At 41.3% G+C, this 23,024-nt stretch overlaps 1 protein-coding gene across 1 annotated transcript in view; it reads right to left on the bottom strand.

Annotated features, from left to right (window-relative positions):
- Nucleotides 1-23,024, bottom strand: part of CUNH10orf90 (chromosome unknown C10orf90 homolog) — a 69,957-nt gene that overhangs the window by 13,664 nt on the left and 33,269 nt on the right. The window contains exons 2-6 of the mRNA XM_057408691.1: nt 22,455-22,549; nt 19,222-20,236; nt 4,317-4,607; nt 2,185-2,378; nt 543-741 (exon numbers count right to left, since the gene is read on the bottom strand). Of these exons, the coding sequence (XP_057264674.1) occupies nt 543-741; nt 2,185-2,378; nt 4,317-4,607; nt 19,222-20,236; nt 22,455-22,549 (1,794 nt within the window). The remainder of the gene's footprint in view (nt 1-542; nt 742-2,184; nt 2,379-4,316; nt 4,608-19,221; nt 20,237-22,454; nt 22,550-23,024) is intronic.

Below are 23,024 nucleotides of genomic sequence, written 5' to 3'. Positions count from 1 at the left end.
CTTGAATGAGGAAATCAGAGTTTAGATGCACTGATTTAGCAGCCTTGCACACAGCTCTGGGCAGACAAGTGCTCTTCCACAGACAGCTCGCTGCTGAGTGCTCCATGAGTCAAGTGGCAAGTCCACATTTGAAGCTGCTATGAAGACTGGACTGGGACTCCTACTCCCAAATCCCACCTATCCCTTTACCTGTCACTTCTCTCCCTACAACTATTCCTTCTGTAAGCTGTGAGAGGTGTGAAATGCTATTTATTGCTATCATCTCTACAACTAGCAGCAACTTGAACCATGCTGAACACAATTGCATGTGACAATGACAGAAAGGCACCAAGGTGGTCTCCTTCCAGTGCCACAGAAAAGATCTTATTCCTATTGACCCATCTCTGTGCTTCAGAAACTTTCTGCTTTGAGTATTAGGACAGATGCTGGAGCATTGGTGGGGTGAAACAGAAACGTGTCACAAAATTAATATGGAAACACTATAAATGTGGCAAGAGTTCAAAGACAGCTACAGACCAGTTGCTGGTCACGATTCAGCTTACCACTGAGAGGGTGAGGAACAGTGAATTGCTTTCTTCTGCTCGAAGTGGATGTTGAGGCAGACTTGCGAGGAGGAGCTCCTTGGTTGGTTGAAGGAGTTTCTCTCTGCTGGGCTTTCCTCAGCTGGACCATTTCTTCAAGCCTCTTCAGCCTTTCTCGTGAACGACAGATGAACTGAGGCTTGTGGATTTCTAATGCTTCCTACATAGAATCAATTAAGTTGGAAAAGACCTTTATGATTACTACATCCAAGAAACAGGGAAACTGCTTCATTGGAAAGAGTCAAAAGGAAGGAAAAAGGTGATATGCATCTAACTGGGTTCAGTCAGAGATTATCAATGAAAGGGACTGCTCATCTGTACTAAAGTTAGCAAACTGCCTTTCCATCTGTCTTTACTTCCTTTCACAGTCAGAAAGCTGCCCTGGTGTGACATTACCACATCAGACAAAGGAGAACCTTTGAAAAACCCCGATTTCCAGAACACATATTTGAATTACATATTTTAGACTTACATATTTTTATATGTAATATGTCATATTGTTCTATGTTTATATGTTTTGAGTCACATATTTTATAAGTTATCCAAATCCAAGTTCTTGATGTTTTGCCTATTTCCTTGTCTCACCCTATCGCCAAAGCAGCTTGTCACTGACAGTTCACAAGCTTTCCAGTTTATTTAGATTGTCATGCAGATCTATTCACAGATGAGCCAGAAGCAAAATGCTTTCCAGTCAAAGGCTGCTTCAACATTCAGGAATGTCTTAAGACAGAAAGGATGAGTGGAGATTGGTCTTTAACGTGCACCAGAGAAGACAAGAAAGCACATCTGGGGCTCGGTATCAGCCCAGGGTCCTATCCGCACCTATGGTGGCTGCTCATAGAAATTGGCAGTTTTGAGGTACAACTTCAAAAGTGTCTTTGGAAAATTTGTAAATCCCTGAATTTTTAAGATGCTCCTCTGCAGGAGTGGCAGCTGGGGCTTGAAACGGGCAGCTTTTACAACCAGACAACCAAGGAAATCTTGGCATCCTCAACAGAAAAAGGACATGGAACTGTTGGAACAAGTCCGGAAGAGGCCATGAGAATGATCAGGGACTGGAGCACCTCCTGTATGAAGACAGGCTGAGAAAGTTGGGTCTGTTCAGCCTGGAGAAGAGAAGGCTGCATGGAGACCTCATAGCAGCCTTCCAGTATCTGAAAGGGGCCTGTAAGGATGCTAGAGAGGGACTCTTCGTCAGGGACTGTAGCAATAAGACAAGGGATGATGGGTTCAGGCTGAAACAGGGGAAGTTTAGATTAGATATAATGAGAAGTTCTTTACTGTGAGCGTGTTGAGGCACTTGAATGGGTTGCCCAGGGAGGTTGTGAATGCTCCATCCCTGGCAGTGTTCAAGGCCAGGTTGAACAGAGCCTTGGGTGCCATGGTTTAGTGTGAGGTGTCCCTGCCCATGGCGGGGGGGGTTGGAACTGGGTAATCTCAAGGTCCTTTCCAACCCTAACGATTCTGTGATTCTATGATTCTTCCCTCAGCCATGTCCCAGGAAATAAACAATATCCATAAAATAAAAATAACAAAAAAGAAAAAGGAAAAATAATAATTACAAAACCAATCCCCCTGTTAAGCACAGTGAATGGATGTTTACCCGCAGTGTCCGTGGGGCTGGCGGGTGTTTCTCAGACTGGGAGCTGGCTTCTGGCTGCCTGAGCGCATCGCTTTGCCCATGAGTAGCATGTGGTGAGTGAGCCATGGATAGCGTTACCCTGCTGGCTCCCTCCTGCTCATCCTCCTCCTCACGCTCCTTCAGTTTGTCACTTGAACCATGGAATTCATAATCGCCTTGGAGAGATTTAAAAGTTCATTAAGAGTGCATGGTTAATTTTTTATTGGGCTCTCCACCTCATTAGACAGAGAGGGCAATTTCTGAAATAAGAATACCAAGGTATTATTAATAGGCCTCATTAAGCAGAATAGATCAAATCTAATCATAGGTGCTGCTCGCTGCCCTGTGACACCCAGAGCATCTTTCACATTAAGCCAGACATCACATCAAAGCACAATTAAACCGCTCGGGTGTTTAGCTCCGTTTGCTGGTATTTGCTTCCCAAAAGCAAGATGCTTCTGTGACACAGTTGCATCATGGAAAACAAAGGACATCATGCTGCGACTTGTAGCTTGAGTTCATTTCAACTTATTGCATGTATAGTAGGAAATATCATGTTGTTATGGACCTTAAGCACACACTGTTTCTTTTTGACTATACTGAGACTTTCATAAACACTACTCTCATTTTGATCTTTGTTGGTAATACAGTTTGCTTCTTATCGTTTCTATATATACATTAGCCAGTGGAAAGACTCCATGAAACAAATAATAAACAAAAGGTTAATATGCATTATATTATTAGAAAAGCTGTCAATTCACATTGAGAAAAAAGAGAGATTATTTTCTACAGCTGTAATTATACTTTAATGCTCTGTGACCGATACCCTCAAAATTAGGACCAAAAGAGGCAAAAATCAGAGCTGACAAGACTCTCATATAGAGGACAGAATTAATCCAAACTAGCAAAGGAACTTCAGAAGAGCTCCATCTGAACTCTTTTGAAAAGTCATACTGGAGCACTTCTTCCTTGCCAAATAATTTGATTTCTAGAACTAAATATCTGGGAATAAAGCCCATTACTGTTTTATTTCAATTTTTGGTTACAATAAACTTAAAATATTTTCCTCTTTATGACATATTGTACATATTATATTGTACTTAAAAAACATATTAAAATGATCTGTGTTGGGTACATTTGCCTTATAAAAGCCTGAACTGTATTTCCTCCCTAATACTGTTCTTGTTAGCATTTTGGGGGAAAGGAAAAACCATTGAAGCCTGTGAACATGAAATTAAACTCCTCGATAAGCCAGGTTTACAGAGGTGCTGATTAACTTTATCTTTGATAGATCTCAGTGAATGCTTCGCTGTTGTAAATCTAAGTCACTTCCAGTTAGGGAAATGGCATGATTTTACTCCAGGCACTGAAACCAGAGCATAGGCTTCTCTCATTTAAATAGGTCTTATATTTGGTAGCTTTATAGTCAATAATGAGGAAGTTTTGCCTACCTGCCTACAAAAAATCTGTAAGAAAAATCACTCTGAGAAGAAAAGTATTTTTAAGGTAATTTTGGGGTAAATTTCTTACAAAACTATTAATACTAAAGCTAAACTAATCTACAGGATATCTCAGTTGTCTCCTGCAGAAATACCTTATGCATAAATACAGCTGCTCATGTCATCCCTATTTTAGCTCTATGAATAAATGCTGGAAGTAAGATATCCCAAATGGTGCTGAAATACAAGAAATTGCATTTTACATGTTGAAACCTTGTGGATGATCATAGTTCAGGCTGTTGTGTCAAAAAAAAGAGAAAGACTGCAGAAGTGAAAGCTATCTGAACAAGGCTGTGAAAATAACCTCATTCCTGGTGTTTTTTGGTTGAGCTGGGGCTGCCTGACTCTGCAATTCTAATGTTTTTTCAAGATTGCCTTGAACCTACTTACAAAGTAAGCCTATAGTTCTCATTTTAATCTTGTTTTCTATTAACCATAGCAATGTATACAGTCAGATTAGTAGATTGATCTCTCACCAGATGACTCATGCTCAGCACTTAAAGCTAGACTAAAATGGACTGAATTTCCATTATTTCACTTTTTTTTCTTTGAGTCTGATCTCATCTTATTATTGAAACCATATTCCTAACAACCACAGTAGGATTTGTACCTTACTTTTTAGGAGCTGGTTTTCCCTATGAATGTTTTCTTCCAGGGGGGTTCTTGATGAAGCTGTTATATTGCACAAGCTTCTGGAGACAGAGTTTTTTGGTTTCAGGATGCCCTGTGCTTGGATCTCTTTGGATCTGGAGGTGCCTTTGGCGGGATTTCTCTTTCTCAATGAGCCATCACTAGCAACAGCAACTGCCTTTGTGGATGCTGTATCTGGAAGACAGCCAGAGTCTGTTGTGCTGCTCCCACCTGTGGTGCACTGATTCTTCTTGTTTCCCGACAACATTAGCGTTCCTGCGAAAAAGAAGACAAAAAAACCAAATTCTATAACATAAGAGCATTTTTCTTTCAGCCCTCCAGTCCTCATAATTTCCATTTCCTACAAAACTGCTTTCAGTGGTATATTCTGAAAGTTGCGATAGAAATATTATCATGACTGTCATGCAGCTGTACTGCAACAAAAGAAATAAGAGGATAAACTGCCATTTTAGATAATATAAACACACTGTGATGGGCAGCGTGGAAGGAGTCAAGATACCCCAGACAAAAAGGCATCCTATGTGTCTTGTCTCTTATTCACTTGAAAGAAATATTTTAGAGTGGTTAAATCTGGTCAAAATCATAGTTATGGATTCAATGGTGGCTGTGATGAAAACTGAGGATCAAGTAGTTTCAGGATCGGGGTTTTAACCTCTGTGTAATTGAGTGGTTGCCTCAGAAACATCTCTTGTCTCCAACATTTCTAGTGCCCTGTTCTCCCTCTGTGCAAAGCTGCAGTAGGAACCAGTGGCAAAAGGGTCCGATTTGTACAAAACACCTTTGCCTAAAATCTTTTTGATGAGAAGGATGTTGCACAGCACCTACAACTGCAGGACCCTGCCAAGGCCAAAAGTGACAGAGCTAGCTGGGGAAGCTCTGTGCTATACACACCTTGAAGGATGGCTCAGCCTGACCACCACTACTGCCACCAAAACCCTGGAAAACTGAAAATGCAGGCAAATAAATACAAAGAAGTGTCCAAATGAAATCCAAAGTATTGGAGACAGCAGAAAGAAAGGAGGAGGAGATGGGAACTGTTTCATGTCCCTATAAACCACTCAGCAGCGGTCCCTGGTAGGCAGGCACTCTCATGGCCAGACACACAGCATGACCCTGCTCCTTCTTTTCAATGATGTGCGTATATTGCCTATTGGCAGTCCTAGGCTGACCTGGGACCTAAAGATTTATGTAGATGGAAATTATCAAAAGGTAGTAAAAATCTCTGAAAGAAGGCAAGCAAGAAATCTGGGAGGTACAAGGGATAAAATCAACAACCAATTTCAGACCTAACCATAAACTCAAACTAGGCAGGGACTGTCCTGTTCTATATTGTGGATAAAAGACCTTTAATGAATGACTGGTGTTTCATGACAAATGCTTTTGTTAAAGTGGCAATATAGTTCCTTTCTTTGCTGACTCATTGCCAGCAGCTGCACCTCTCCAAATACTTCTTCCCAATGTCTCAGTTGAGGACATTAGGCATTGAGGCAAATGAAGGTTAGAAGAGTTTTTCTCTGTTTCTCAGTAGATGAGAAAGAGTGAGATGGCACATTGTTAAATCATAGAATGGTTTGGGTTAGAAGGGACCTTCAAAGTCATGTTAGACACTTCCTTATCTCCTAGTCCTTAAGTAAAATTAGATCCTGCAGTGCTGTGCGAGAAGTTTTCGGTTCACTTTCTCGATCCTTAATCCACTCACAGTAGATGAGAAATATTCTTTGACACAAAATGACTATCTCCTACACATCTTAGTGACCTGAATGGCTCAGGCTTCTGTATTTCTGAGGCAATTAAGGTACAGCGTCTAGTGTTTGTCCCTTACCATGCAGATCAGAAAGCTTTTAACATCTGAAGTTCCCTTCTGTAACTTCCCATACAGGGAGAAGGGGCCAGCTTCTCAGGGGATCCTCTAATGATGGATCCCTGAAGATCAGCATAGACATAAAAAGATCCCCAACTTTCTTCTAATTAAATTCATTGAGATAAACCCCATCCTAAGCAATTTCACAGCCATACAGAAAATCTGGTCAAAGCAAAGATGCGCACATAGAGCTCCCAAATTCTAGGCTACCATCCAATCACACCCTCTGCTCTCTGGTATAACTTATTTTTCTCCTTGCTTTTCACACATTGCAAATATTTGCCTTATCTTTTGTCAAAACTTAGCTCTCTCCCCAGATGAAAACAGTTTTGATGCAAGTACTCTCAACAAACTGGATAGACTTGATTCTGCTCATACACTCAGTTGGAGCTCATGCATTTACAGTGATTTCTTCCTCCAATCCCTGACCAAACCCATACCTGCAGTTATACACTGGTTTCTACAAATATTTTATGACATATAGAGCGAAAAAAACCCACTGGGACAGATTAATGGGGTCATGGGCATCAAAGAGTCCTAGTGGGAGGAGGTAGAAACAAGCAGCACGGTAGGAGAAGATGAAAAAAGCAGCAGGTAGCATTAAGTAACTGCAGAGCAGCAGAGGAGGAAGTCTTTTCACAAAGTCAGCCAAGATACTAGAAGGATAGAGGAGGGAAAAAAAGAGGAGAGCTAAACCACAGAAAGAAATCGAATGGAAAACAGATTATCTCTTTAAATCATCTTTTAAATTAAAATAGTTTACTGGCCAGCAGAAATCAGACAGGGGAAGAAAAGAAAGTGGAAAGGAGAAAAGAGTTTTTGCTCTTCCAAGGCAGCATCACAGTAGGAGATAATTTGCCTTCATATCAAGAAACAGTCTGTGCAACAAATGTGTGTGTTGTGAAGCCAAATGACTTCTTCACCAAGACTGTGGGATTGCTTAACCACTGTGGTGTCTCCAGGAGAGCCTATTTGCTGCTGGGCATCAGTATCCAAAACTGTAGAATCAGTCGTGAGGGTGGCGAAAATGGGCTGCAAGAAAATGGGTAGCAGAATAAAACAGTGAAGACCAGAGTGAATGAAAGACTTAGTCACAATAAGTCACATCTCTTAACATCTTAGAACATGAATCTGCACAAAAGAAAGAAGAGTTGCCTGGAGTATTCACACTCCATTTACTCCTAACTACCAAACTAGCTATTTGTGGATATTGGCTTCCAAGTGTAAGTACAGAAACCTTCAGGAACTGAGAATTAAGCCCAAGGAATTTTCTTACATTTAGGACAAATGGAGACAGCCTTCCTTTCTATACTGCACCCCGTTTGTATTGCACCCTTTCCCTGATAAAAGAAACACCATGAGTGGCATTGTGCCCATAAGGTATGGGGAATCCCTATAAAGACGTGAATTAGAAGAGGAAGTAAAGAAAGGCATGAACAGGACTAGGAATGATGTCTAAAATTAGGGAAATGTAACGGCTGCTGCTTAGCACTTTAGGCCAACAAAAGGTTGCGTGAGAAAGAATGTTAAAAAGCAAGATTCCTTATGCAATTCAGGTATAAGATCTCTGTATCCTTTCTGCATGAAACGTGTCTGCCTTGGATCTTGTGCTAATATTAAAATTAAACCTTAATCCTTATTAGATTCACAGTATGGTGGGGCTTTTTTTCTTTGGTAGTTAATTAAGGCAGTAAGAAAAGGTGCACCTTGTTCTTGTCTAACATTGGAGGCAATCAGAATAATAACAGAGCCAATTTGCTGATTTTTTCGCTCTAACTCCCACTAGAATTAACCTTTCCATTCAAAAGGTACACCCAGGCATAGTCAGTCCCCAGGAAAACACAGCAAAGCAAAGCAGACATGGGCAATAAGAACAACTCCCTCATCCTCAGAGCAGCTGTCAATTACCTTAACTAAGGAACGCAGATGCAAATGATGTATAGGGAAAAAAAAGCAAAGGTACTTAAAGGTAGGATCACAGAGTTTCACTCTGTACATTTGAGATTGGTTTTAATGTACTGTGTGGGGAATTAGGACTGTTACTCTCATTAAGCCTATCTGGAATGGTGTATCTAAATCCCCACTCACCAAACTTGAAATATATCTGCCCCTCTGAGATTAGCTAGAATTGCAACTGGATGACTAGCAATATATGTTTTTACTATTATCCCAGCTGAAGAAAGACTTTAAAACTAATGAACAAAGACATGTAAGTGTAATGCTTTGGAAGATACAGGAGAACCAAACTCAAAGAAACAGAAAGCAGAATGATTCCATTAATAAAATCCAGTGACTGCAGATACTAGTTGTAAAAGTTCAGCTGCTTACAGGAGAAAAAGTTAAGGAGCAAGATCATAATTATGTTTGGAGAAAAGTCATTTTTGCCCTATGCAAGGATGAGGATGACAAGTTTGAGTTTTAAATAATGACTTACTGAAAACCATATGATGTTGGAAGAGTCAAAACTATTCTGTAAAACCAAGGGTAGGCTTTCAAAAGCTCTTTTTTTTTAAACAAATCCTTGATCTCTGAGTAAAATAACTATATTGTTTTGCTGTAAAGTATCTTTTTACGTTTTCCTCCCTCTCCCTTCAGGGGGTTTTGCTAACAGGAAGTGACCCTGCATTACAGCAGGTTAAACTTGCCTTTCCTTGAAAGACACACAATTCAGGCAAACATACCCTTTTGCATTGTTACTGCTTTTTTCCCCTCTTTTCACTTTACAACAGGATAATGCAGCTTTTCAGACTTTCACACAGCCCTCTTCCCAGTGTTTCAGTGTGGATTTTTGATGATTCATAACAAAGTGCTGCTTTGAAATTGGCCAAAGCTCATTTTAACATGAGCAGCGCTACAAATCCTCCCCGACCACCAAGCAAGCCTGACAAGAGGGGGCCAAGGAAGGAGACACACAACGTTGATTCACTGTGTGTCATTAATGGGATCAGACATCACCACTGTAGGTAGGTTTTACATTATAGACCACCTGCAGGGTATTTTTTTTTTAATTTAATTTAATTTAATAAAAGCCCTATGTTGGGGCTGCTGAGCTCTTCCAGACCTCTGCGGTGAGAGCTGATGCTGCTTATGCCCCAAACAGAGAGGAGCAGCAATTAATGTTCCTTAAATGTAAGCAACTTCTACTTTACAATCAGAGAATCCCAGACTGGTCTGAATGGGAAGGGACCTTAAAGCTCCTCCAGCTCCAACCCCTGCCACGGGCAGAGACACCTTCCACTAGAGCAGCTTGCTCCAAGCCCCTGTGTCCAACCTGGCCTTGAGCACTGCCAGGGATGGGGCAGCCACAGCTTCTCTGGGCACCCTGTGCCAGCGCCTCAGCACCCTCATAGAGAAGAATTTGTCCGTAAAAGCTCATCTCAGTCTCCCTTGTTTCAGTTTTAACCCATCGCCCCTTGTCCTATCACTCCAGTCACTGATGAAGAGTTGCTTTCCAGCATCCTTATAGCCCTCTTCAAACACTGGAAGCTGCTCTGAGGTCTCCAACATAGCTTCTCTTCTCCAGGCTGAACAGCCCCAACTTTCTTAGCCTATACAAACTATACCTTCTGTACCTTCTTCAAGATTTAGGCTCAGACATATGTAGGTGTAGGTTGTACAGAGCCCATACATGCCTCAAGCAGAGATCTGTAACCCAAAACCAAGACTCCAACCTGCTGATGACAAAGACTGATGACTCAATCCCTATAGTGAATCAAGTATTAGCACAGCTAAGCCACCTGATCTTAGATATAAGTAAACAGACCACATCACCTCAACAGCCCGGTAAGACAGAATAACGGGAACATAGAGGACAATGACAATATTATTAGTTATCTCAGTGTTTGTCAAGGGATGGAAGATAGGATGGATAATTTATTGGTCAGATCACTGCCGAGGAAAAGGCATCACTTTTAATCAGTGCACAAGCTGTAGCTGGCAAGGAGTGCTACAAAACTCAGATGTTTTTACCAACATTTCTGCTGACCAGCAAGGAGATCTATATCCCTAACTGCCTTCTGATGCTTGTCAAATGGCTCTTTTGCAAGAGGGAGTGCTAGCTGCTCTTCAGCATTAACATCCATGGAAACTATTCCAATTGCAAAAAATCCTGACAGTAATGCAACTCTGCCCATGCTCCCTATTCAAAATGTAATGCTTAAAGAGGTTTTGGATTTACCTTTAAATAAAAACCTGGGGCTGGGTCATGTCCTCAGGTCCATTCCTATTTTGTCCATTTGTTCCATTCTATATCTCAAGGCACAAAGACAAGGCAATTCTGCAAGCCTGAACTGAGACAATCAACCAGGCTGTTTCTCCTGATGAACATGTCATTGTACCTATACTAATGCTTCTTCAAACAGCTCTGCCTGGTGGGGGTAAGGCTTAATTCTCTCAGTTATATCAATAACAACTCAAGCTAAAGGTTCAGATTAAAAAGTCATCTCTAACAAAAAAGGTTGTGCTATTTCTAGCTCACTCTTTTTGGTTTTTTAATTGCCATTGACAGCTGTGGACACAGTTCTCAGAAGGAAGATGCTTTCTCTTTGCAAAAGCTAATATTTGACTGCAGAAAGTTGTAATCATTGAACAGAGAAAGCTTATCAAGTGTACCTAAGAGCTATTAATCTTCAACATATAATCAGCCCAAAGTAGGAAAAGCCTCTTGATATCGAGAAACAGCTTGTTTAGAGAAGGCTTTAGTGTAGTCCAACACTTGGCTTCAGAGCAAACGATCCCATAAGGCAGCTAATCAACAGCACCTCACACAAGTATCTCTGTGGTGGTGACTGCCAACTCATTGTCTCAAAACACTTTGCAAATAAGTGATCAATCTTCTCCCTTGGTGTTAAATAATTTCTGGGACCTATAGGGTAGCAACGTGCTGCTCAGGACGGGATGTGATGCACTGACTCCGACTGCGCGTGGAGAGCGTTGGTGGAGCAAGGGTGTAATTTGCAATGACTGCACCAGCAAAAAGGAAACAGTCCTGCCTGGCACCTGCAGGAGATCATCTTACACTCTGAATCATGAGAGTGTGTTATTGCTGCAGAATATTTCAGTGGTCAGGATGTAATCCACCCACATGACGTGATTCAACTGCTTTGCACCAGTCAGTTCCCAATAGCTAAATGGTTGACAAGAGCATTTGGATGTTTTGCTAACATTTTCCCCCTTTTCTTCCTATGTGCTGGGACAGGAAGAAAGGAAAAAGTATTCTCTTTTTATTAAATCTTTCATAATTTGGAGGCTGGCCAAGCACCTGGTAATTGTGAATGCCCCATCCCTGGCAGTGCTCAAGGCCAGCTTGGACGGGGCTTGGAGCAAGCTGCTCTAGTGGAAGGTGTCCCTGCCCATGGCAGGGGCTGGAGGTTTAAGGTCTTTTCTAACGCAAACCATTCCATGATTCTGTGATTGTTTTCTCATTGGAGATAATCAATATTAGGTTTTAGACTCATGCCTCAAGTCATCATTGGTTTTCTTGTCATGCCTTTTTGGCCATGTGACACCAAAGCTGTATCTTTAACAAACCCAACACTTCCAGATAACTGGTTCTTAGACTGAGGGGATCTCTGTTTGTATTGTTATGAACCATGGGGGTGGTTATTGAAAATACTTTGCAATTTGCAGCTACACTTTCAAGACATTCTTTATAACATTCACTTGCTAAAAATCTCAGACACCCATGGTTGCATTTGAAGGATGTCATGCTAGAAGCTACCAGGCACTACTGCAGGGACTCAAGGAGTAATCTGATGCAGTGTGGCTTTAAAAGAAGAAAAAGTTCAGGATGATTCGGAACATTTAAATAGTGATTTGCAGGGTAAGAAATGTATCAACCACTTGGTATTCTCATCATATCCAAGACACCTACTTGTTCAGTTCTTTCTGATAATTTACCGCAGCAAGACTGAGCCAAGTACTCAGACTGCAGAACTCCTGCTCCTACTTTAAACCAAGTGTGAATAAGGGGAAAATGAGGCTCTTTCTTCCAGTGGCATAATGCAGTCACTGAATGCACACAGCCCATCTCTTCCTCTTAATCATTAATGATTCTAGTATTCAGTTGTCCACTGCTTGCCCTGAGTGCTAACGAGTGACTTGCCCCCTCCAGAGACTTTCACTTCAAATTGTCTCACATTTTTACCAGCTCTGACAACTCAAGATAGAAGTGTCCACCCTGAACAAGATGGAAAACAGCAGAAAAATAAAACCCTTAAATTTCACATCGCAAAACAGGGAGAGCCGAACTTTAATTTTGCTCTTCAACAGACAATATGATCCTCTTTGGGAAAATAATTCGAATTTATGTGTTTCCTCATAGAAATGTTGTGCATGACATCAAGAACAGGGAAGACATCCTTCTGTCTCCTAGGGAAACAATTTCTAACAAGTTCATTGCTACGTCCTGTGGTATAAAACTGAGCCTTTAATCTGTAACAGGCAGATTGCTGAAGGTGAGGAGATCCTTCAACTTCAAATTATTTTATGGGCATGCCCTTAAACAAGTGAAAACAAACAAACAAAAACCTCCACCAAAGAACCAAACAAAATCAAGAGCAAAACAGCCATCCCTCCCAACCATCCATGGCTGCTTGTTGCCTAAAGCAGCAGAGAAATTGCTAAAGAACAGCTAAATCCATAACATCACAGTGCCATTGAATCACCAGTGTCGTCAGTGGAAACCAGCTTAGAGGCAGCTTTGGCTTACGCAGCCTTGAGCACCATCTATTCCTCTTGCTTATGTCTGTTGCCTATGACCTCCAATAGTATCTATGCTTCTATATCACAGGGCAGAAGGCTGCATTGCTCCTCTGGGTCCCACAGTTTTCTAAATAAAGGAGTAAAAAAATGTCTCTTCACACTGATCCATTGCTTCTTCTCTTACACCCAGTGAGCATCACCACCCCTTCCTTCATCACACCAGATTATGGGGGAACTGGCATCAAGCACTTGAAACAAAGAGCAAAGCTCAAGAGCTTGGTACTCCATAAACATGAAAGAGCACTCCAGAGAAGAGGAGGCATTCCCTTCCTTCTAAAAATTGATTGAAAAAGCTCCAAGGTAAGAAAAGGCAATTTCTATTACCCATCACACAGGCTTGGGTCTGTTTTAAAGGCTGGACAGCCTTCCAGAGTCACTTGTAACTGAGGGCTGCCAGTTCCTCCCTGAGTTTTCAACATCCATAAAGAATGAGTCCTCAGTTTTTCAGTATCTGATATGGTACATAAAGGTCACCCTGCAGTGTAACACAGACCCAACGACACAAAACGTCTAGACTAAGGAAAATTGACAGCCTCCTCCATTTCAAATTTATACCAGATGAAGTGAAACATCAAAGGAGCTCCTTTTAATGGGCTTTTTGGCATGTGGTCCTTTGTTCTTAACAAGTCAGCACCAGCTGCTACGGCCATAATGCCAAGTCAGTAACATCCCTGGCCAGATTCTTGGCTCATGTAAATCAGTGTCACTCCTCTGAAGGAAGATATTCCTATTGGTTGACATCAGCTGAAGATTTGGCTTTTTGCGTTTGGCAGGTGCAAGCTGAAGTAAAATCTTCTGTGTCATATTTCACATTTCTCCTGTCTTCACCATCACTACTGTGTGATGCTGTACACATTCTCAGGCTGCAGAGTCAATTAGCATCAGCTGTAGCTACTCAAGTTTCTATACAATAAATTCCACATTGTAAGGAACAGCTTTCGTCTGATTATATCTTGTTCATGTATATGTGTGTATGTATATATATAGATATATATTTCCCCCCCAAGACACACACTAATCTTGTATTCTGGGTTATTGCATGGCGACTTTCCCATAAGCAGAATAGGAGGTGAGAACACCAGATAGGCCACATTTAATCATCACAACCTTTCAAATACTGCTTAATAATTGAAAGCAAACACTATTAATAGTGTAATAGTAACCTTCAGTCTCAAGATTGCCTACATTAGCCAGTCCTGATAATCATGAGTATATATTAGTTCAAAGGTGACCTACACATATTTTCTTGCTATGCAAATGTCTCACATACCAGGAGCTTTTCAATGTGTATTTAAAGCAAAACCACTTTTTTTCCATTGCAGGTAGTAGCATATTGAAATCCCACAGCACCTGCTGTTCTGATTTTACTCCAGTACAAGTGCATATATATGTATATATATATATATATATATATATATACACACATGCACACTACATAAAAAATTAAAATAGCTCTTGAAACAATGGAAAGTCTAGCTTTACTCCTTAGAAATCATGCTGGTGGCTTCAACACTTGATAATAAAACTCTTGTTAAGAAGGAAAGAGAGCCTGTAATCATCTGGGGCCATTGAACACCCTACAAGGCCAGATCCCATCTCAGTTTTCTCCATTCACTGTCTTGGGTTGTTTTGATTAAGTAAATTATGTTTTTAAATCACCGACTGCTTTCTCTGGGAAGGAAGTATAAGCAATGACAATACCAGCTCTCTGATTTGTCTTGTTCACGGCTTTAAATGTGGTCTTCCCCTTCTTGAAAGTTCATTCCTGAATTCTGCAGCAGAGTAGATGTCAGCAGTGCAGCCCCTTCCCCAGACACCCCCTGCAGTGAGGCTGGTTCCTAGAGCCCACAGTCGCAGCCATCACCATTGTGTCACATTCACCTTCCGCTGCTGACCCACGCATACCTCATAATCCTGAGTTCCATACTGGTGGGTCATTTACACAGGCGTGTGATTGGCAGGATGCCTTTTGCCATCTCCCCCTGCCCGCCTTGTGCATCCTCCACATCTTCTGTATCTCAACAAAGGGCTGCAGGAGCCAGCACAGCACCTACCATCCAAACTGGAGTTATGTCTCTTTCCACCTCAGCTGTTCTTCCTTAATAACTCAGCACAGCAGTTTTGGGCATGACAACAAAAAAGAAGAACAACCCAAAAGTGTAGATGTTATAAAAGATGAAGCATTAGCAGAAGTCATTTCAGTTTATAAGGTAGCTGAGGTTTTTGAAGGCCCTCAGGCACCAAGAATTTAATGATTACCTAAGCTTAAATGGATAAATTTAGGTGTTGGCATTTATGATCTTTCACAGCAAAGCGATCATATTGTTTAATCAAAAGATCAAAATAAATTGAAAGTTGTTCCATTTTCTTCTCTTTGCCCCTTTTTAGTAATTCAGCATAGAGCCCAGTAGGTAACAGATTGTAAAAGATAGATGGAAAACTAGATATTCATGTGGAATATATTCGTTAAAAGGCAGGTGAGAAATTAAGATAAAATATGTTCCTGTCTTCAGCAGAAACAAGACTAATCTTTTCATTTTTAACTTACCTTGTATTTATGAGACATCAGCTACAGACAGTAAAGGAAACTGCAGCATTCACTTAAAAGCAGCGCTAGCAAGTTCTGACAGCTTGTTAAAAGCCATGACCGAAGGTAGGGTGATGCACATCAATCACCCGTGACAAGGACCTCATGGAGCTTGGCCCGGGCTTACCCTTGGTCATATCTCTGAGGTGGGTTGTTTGGCTCTCTGTGGGCCATTTCACATTAATGGCACACATTCCTTAAGCTGTCCAAGGGATGTAAATGCTAGCCACTCACTACAACGAAATGCCAGTAGGTCCTACAACTATGTCCTCCTGCAGTTCAAGTCTGACTTCACATATAACATAAACTTGCCAGCACTTACAGTCCAAATTCTTGCCAGATAATGGAAGTAAAGTACCCAAACCATTGGAGCCCATAGAAGATACAGTCCATGAGGGTGAAATCACAAAATCATATTTCATCCTTTGGATGCTGTAGCATGAAACAAGGCTTTGAACGCCAAGTCTGAGAGATTTGGATAACTATAACAACCATCTATGAACGTAGCCCAGGATCTACATTAATATTCCTAAAATATCCTTTTCATATGTGGCACACTGTGGAAATACATACCTCTGGAAATTATGTGGACCGACCTCCTACTGACAGCAGGGCTTTAGATTAGGTTGTCCAGGTCCGTGCAAAGCCAAGTCTTGAGTACTTGGATTTGAACATGAAATAGTGCAAGTAGCATTCTAAGTAGAGTCATGATTACTTTAGTGAAATCACATTAAAAAATAGAAAAAAAGACACTTCAAAGAGGCCATGACTCAATTGGCCCTATAGGAAACCACAAACTTGGCCCCAGTTTCTGTAAAGCAGATAGGTATTTGGGTGCTCATTCCACTTCAGATCCTAATAAGGCAGCCTATACATCCTGCAAACTACATTTACATACTTCACACAGAAAAGTCTAGCCTTGAAAGTAACTTTTTACTTTTCTACCACGGTGATGTTATTACCACTTGTATTTCTGCTGGCAGGAGGCTATTGCCTGCAGCTGCAAGTGAATAGAAACTCAAACTTTCTGGGTCATCAGAAATGGGACAGACAAAACACTCTTCACCTGTAAGATAACTATCATAATCTATTAACACCATGTCAGAAGTTGCTCACTGCCCCTTCTCATTAGTCCTTCTTTTTAAACATTTAATTTCACAAACATTTAATTGCATTAAGATAGAGCAAACCAAAGCTCAAAGTGAATGGATTTGAACTAGTAAGCAATGGAGGAAAAAATACCTGTAATAATTGGGAATCTGTAATGGTATAAAGGGCTTTGCTGATGGGGTAGTTATTTCGCTGTGCTGGTAAAAGAGCATCTTGCAACACAGGCTGTGTAATTTTGAGCCGTATACACAGAAGTGCCACATCCAAAAGCAGGGAGGCCATAGTGTCCCATTACTGTGATCTTCAGATATTTAAAACTAGTCCAAGAAAAAAAACACACAGGCTATAGGACAGCGTCAGATTCACACCAGAATGGAATATTGGACCTAAGAGGTCACTTCTCGCCCCCACCTCCCCCGTTTTTGGAGCTAAATAGAACTCCTTTTATCATTTTATCCCAGGTTATATTAATACCAACTGCCTTTCATTTTAAAGAGCAGTATGGATGTCTCCTATATTTAACTAGCTTTCTTGCAACTTGTCACATTTCATGAGTGACAGCGATGCAAAAGCCCATTACTTTGGGGATCCTGGTGAGAAAGGCTGTTGTTTTGAAGCATTATTCTGGCTGTTTATACAAATGTCACACAGGAAAGTTGTAGCAAGCTGATAAATACCTTCTTATATATTACAAAGGGTCTGATGGAGAGAAATATAGACCTTTACATTCTACATTTTTGCTTACACAAAAGGTGGAAGCAGTTAAAAAGGTAACGCTTCCCATGTTTTCTTACACCTGTATTCTTGTGTACACAAAAGGTGGAAGTGATTTTTTCCGAGCCCAGTATTTCTCAGCTGGTTATCTCACTTATTTCCTCTTTTCAGTAAAACCGTGAGCACTGCCTTATTTCACTTTCTAATTACTTCTGGTAAAAGTGCTTCTTTCATGGCCACCACAAAGGAAGGTTCGATATTATTCTAATCCTTGTTTCTGTGGTTTGTGGCAGAAAGAACGTAGCGGGTGTTGAACAAAGCCTTGAATACGCAGTACTTCCTAGGGAAACTTCAGGAGGACATTGTTACTTCAAACTATGATGAAATCCAAAGCTGAAATGCTTAATTTCACTTGTGGAAGGTCCTCACCAACCCATGCCCCTTCATATTTCTCCCCTCAGCTCTTTAGCACTGGTTAACATCTTCTCTCTCCTGCTCCTCACTGCGCCGTCTCCCCTTCAGCAACAGCAAACCTGGATCACACGTATTTTATCTCAGGCTTTCTTCACCCTGCAGACCCATGCAGTTTTGATTTAAGCGCCTGACTCTGGAATTACTGACACTGCTGGTTTCTCAGGGGAAAATCCTGTCTCTGCAGATAATGTCTTAAAGAAAGCCTCAGAACAAAGCAGTGCCTTCTCACTGTCTGCACCTTGGTACCTGCGAGAGCAGCCCCATCGATCTCTAGCACAGAGTGCAGCGCCAACAGGAAAGTGCAAAGGGAGGGGCAGCCCAGGTTTTGTACCTTGTCCAGCCCATAAGACAACACGTGATTTCTCACCTTTCTCTTTTTCCATTTACACACTGGGAACGCGAAGGTATAAATGAATCTGAGGAAGTAGCTTATGTTCATATACTGACCCTTCCATCAGAAAGTCCATATAAGAACAGGGCAATTGCAATTAAGCTTAGCTCAAGATCATGGGAGTTAAGTTTTAACCTTAGTGCTCTTGGTAAAAAAACAGACTCACTCATTGACATTCTTCCCATCCACACTCCCTTCCCGGAGAGTCAATAAACTCAGCTGTGGTTATCCAAGTGCACTGTGAAATAGCTGCTACAGCCCAGTGCAGGAGAGGCTGTACCACTCTGGGCATGAAGCAATCCCCATGGTATCCTGCCCTTCCCTGAGAAGCAATGTTGCAAAGACAATTTTATGTTTGCAAAATGCTTGGAGATGCCCGAAACAAAGGTGTTAAAGATTTGCAAGCCGTTTACCTGGAGCCATTCATTATAAAAGCCTGGGCTTATTGCTATAGCCTTCTAAATAAAAGCAGAAACCAAGATCATTTTTAACTGCAAGGAGCACAAAACCAAGCTCGACTCAGCCATCTCTTTCTGAATCTCACACATTGAAATTCAGCTTATATATATATAAAGAAAGACCTGATTATTTTCAGGGACTAGGCACTTGTGTATTGCAAGGATCGAAAAAATATAGTTATAAATGGTTAAAAATAGAGGTTTAATGCAGGAAACACAAGCAGAGCTTTCTGTATCATCTGATGAGCAGCCTGCATCACATCACTAGCATGGCAAATATATTCGTGGTTGTCCTGGAACTGAAAACGTCTGGCTTGTGCTCTGACTCACTGTGCCTTTCCAGCAGCAGAGGATTACTGTTATCTGCTCACATAAAACCACTGTGGTGGGTCTGTTCCAGCCTGAACTTCTGCTCCACCAGACTGAGGTTTATGGAAATTACTTACCTGCTTCACCACTTGAATTAGGAAGCTGGAGAGAAAATGTAGTGTGACAGCTGTCAGACTGCTTACCATCATCTTCCTTTGCTGTTACTACGTTATTAGGTCCTCTGGGTGTATCCACAAATGCTGGAAGTTCAGAGACAAAGACACTTTGTACAGGGTATTTACTACCCAAATAGCCTCCATGTGTTTTCTCTTTATTAATTCCATTGTTTTCTGTTAAGTCTGCGCTCAAGTTTGATCTGAGTGGAGTTTTGTTTTCTCCTAGGAGCTTCGTTTGAAATATCTCCTCAATTGGCTCTCCATTAGCTATGCCATCTACTCCATCTGCTGTTAATCTAGACAAACTGCAATTTATATTGAGGGATAACGCTGATCTATGAATTTTTTGGCATTTAATTTGAGGTTGGTCAATGCACACATTGAGCGACTTGTCTAAATAATAGATGGTATTTGGACACCACTGAGAAACCTGAAGGTGGACACATGAGATGAAGGAAGGTGGTACTTTCTGTCTCCCATCACTGCTTTGGAGATCCACGCTGTTCTTGTTCCCAGAGTCAAAAAGCTGCTTTGGTGGCTCTTTACTGACTTGTGAGCAAGACTTGGACATCTTTAATGGAGAGGTATGGTGCTTTGTGTGTCCATGTGGAGGCCAGCAATGGAGGGACTCTGCGGGGACTTTGCTTGAGGTGGGGGAAACGGCGTTGGGCTCTTGTACTGCCCCAGATCCATGTGCTGGGTCACTGAAGCCTGCAGCAACACGCCTGGCTGTAATAGTTATAGAGGCAAACCCTTTCTGCTGGTTTGGACACTGTTTTCCCTCTGTGATTGGAGATTCCAATGGAGACGTGGTGTCACCCAAAGATGCCTGAATTTCTATTCTGCTGGGAAGCACCATAAATGCTCTGTTAATGTTGACTGCACCATGTTTAGCCAAAGACTCCTTTGTGTGATAAGCACTGGGCTGGGGGATCATGGACAGCATAGGCAAAATGGTCCAGTTTTCTTTAGATTTATTCTCATCAATCATCTGTGAAATGACTATTGGTGAAATAGTTGCATTTTGTGATGACAGAGATTCCTGCAAATGAAAAGATTCAAATTACCAACGTAATCTATCATAATGTATGTATCAGTTTCTCATCTACCATCTATCACACCAGACAGTTCTGGTTGAGATTTCTTGTTGACTTTCTATTCATACTAACTTTTGTCATTCAAAAGCACAAGCTCTTGAAATCAGCTCTGAATTGCCTGGAAGAATTCAGTGAAAACCTTATTGGCCTTGTACAAAAACATTAACATGAAAAATGTGTATTCTATTGTTTTCAATATTTAGCCTATCACAGCAGTTAGGATTTGTGGCTGCTCTATTTGTTTAAAAATGGACATGTCAAAGGCAATTGCCAGCTTCAGGGTCTCAACTGCTCTTTCATGATTATCTGCTGGAATTTAAAATGCATTTAAGTATATTACGGCTTATTAGCCTGAAGGTCCATGTGTGCCATTAGATGGTGCAGAGGACATATAGGCATAAGGGGCATCACTAATCTACAACCTCACCAGTTATAAGCATGGAAAAACTTCTCCATAAGCACTACCTATAACTGAAATAATTACCTCCAAGGGCTCCAGATACTATTTTAATTCATTAGTTTCCTCTTGCTTATGATTACCTGGTGGCACCTATCAATGATGTAAACCCACACATGTCAAAGATTGATTGACACTGGCCTGGATTCATTTTTCCAACCATGACAATAAGCATTTATCTTGATAGAGTGCACATTATTTCACTCAATGTGACAAAGGAGATGCTCTTATATTAAAGCTATCAGACAAAGAGGAAACCTGAGTTTAAAATCTCCTGCTATTATTATCAACACTGGTCACAAAAGTCACATGCAATAAAGCATCTGCCCTAATCTCGCTGACTGCTGTAAATTGGCTGATTTGATGGCTCCTGCCCTGTGTTCCTAGATCCCTTGATCCTAATAGAAAAAAAAAACCATTGAATTGGCATGCAAAATCTGAGGATTAGCTTCATAATGAAAGCTTATCCAAGTTCATTTGAGGTTTAGGTGCTTTTTGCTAGCTGCACTGCTCCTATTTGTTATGAATTCATCTCGGTCATTCATCTGGGTGTCTATCATCTGATAATCAACTCCAGCACTTTACGAGTGTTTCACAAAACATAATGTTCTTCCTCAAGGAAGACTCTCTGAGTGACAGAGTTGTGACCTCACAGCTGCCAGAGGTGGGACACTGCACCAAAGCCCATGGGGAAAACCATTCCTGTGCTCCTGTCCTCCATGCATGGAAACAGCACAGAAAATGGTCTCCTTTGTAACTTTGGAAGGATGATTTGGGAACCCAAATAGGTAGAGGTAGATCAAGAGTTCATTAATGAGGTGAAATGGCAAGTAAATTTTATCAGCTGTTTAAACCAGCTGCCTGTGCTTTTGACAATTCAATAATTTCACAGCCCCAGGGAAAGCATTTTCTTCCTCCTTTCTTTCTTTCCTGGTTTGTAACAACATTTGCCTCATATTTTTCAGCACCACGTTTACTTCTACCTACAAGTTTAAGACCTTTGCACGCCTTCCAAATCTCTTAACTTCCCTAAGATTTCTACAGAGCACCAAAGAAGAACGTTCCTTGAAATACTTTATTTAGGAACCATCTCTCATGCTTCAGTAGTTAATTTGACATTTATTTATTTTGTTAAGGGCTGCACAGATGGGGACATCCTGCAAGAGTCCAAAGGCACGCAAAAAATGCTCCTGATTAGCCTAAAACTAAAGCACCAGTATTTAAACTTATTTACTTTTCCTTTCTCTGCTTTAGTATATGCGTTATTGCCTCCTTCCAATCTCTGGCATAGAAATGGATCTTTAGGGTTTGACCAGCTAATCCTATACTTGTTGGGAGCTTTTAAGCTTCACTGCATCTTGTGTAAAAAATAGGCACTAACGCAAAGTAATTGTGGCGAACTGAAAACCTCAGGCTTTATCTGAGACAGAGGGTACTGATATTTGGAAACTACTTGATTTATTCTCCTGGGGTGTTTTTAACAGCTTTCCTCCAAAAAGAGCCCCTATGCAACTTCTTTCACCCCTCACCACGAGCACACAGAATCGCGACATTTAGCCCTCGTTTTACGTAGCCTTTCTGCTGCCTAAGCTAAGCGTAGCTAAACAAACCCATGTCCAAACACACTGCTCAGCAATCAGTGATTGTTTTTTGAAACCTGAATGCATTCTGCTGACTGCTATCGAAACATAATGTATTTATTTTACCTTGGTAGAGCTTGGTTTGCTCTCCGCAGCACTCTGCCGCCGAAGGCCTGTGCATGTCCTCTGACCGTCAGGGCTCCATTGCTTTTGTGTCCCTCCTGGGGAGAAAACGCAGAGGAAATAAGATTATTTCCAGTGTCCTGGAGGAGGTGCGTTAGAAAAACGTGGGCTTAAATTGAGTGTAAGAGGGAGGGAAAGAGCTACTGCAAATGATCTGATTGTCCTGAGATGTGATTATCGGAGGGATCCTATTTCTCCTACGTCCCAGGAGAGGGACCTGAAAGACCCTCGGGATTCTGCTGCTGAGATGTGTTCATGGGCAATCTCACAATGCATTCGGGGCTGATCCGGAGCTTGAATATCTCTGCTTTTGATTTCCATGGCTTCAGGCATGGGTGTGGAAGACTTGGGGAAGATGAGAAATGGAGATTTCAACAAATGTCACTTTTCTGTGATCTGAAGTACTAGTAGCACATATGAGCACACTAACGGGCTGGATGCTTACAGGTTTAATCTCATTTGAACTAAGTCACCTTCACATTTAAAGAACTACAGTAATTTTACATCATATTC

Source organism: Pezoporus wallicus, unplaced genomic scaffold, assembly GCF_028554395.1.
Source record: "Pezoporus wallicus isolate ANWC-B61680 ecotype Strahan unplaced genomic scaffold, APGP_CSIRO_Pwel_v1 contig_13954, whole genome shotgun sequence".
Classification (NCBI taxonomy): Eukaryota; Metazoa; Chordata; class Aves; order Psittaciformes; family Psittacidae; genus Pezoporus; species Pezoporus wallicus.
The sequence above is the reverse complement of the archived record's forward strand: the minus strand, read 5'-3'. Positions and strand labels throughout refer to the sequence as shown.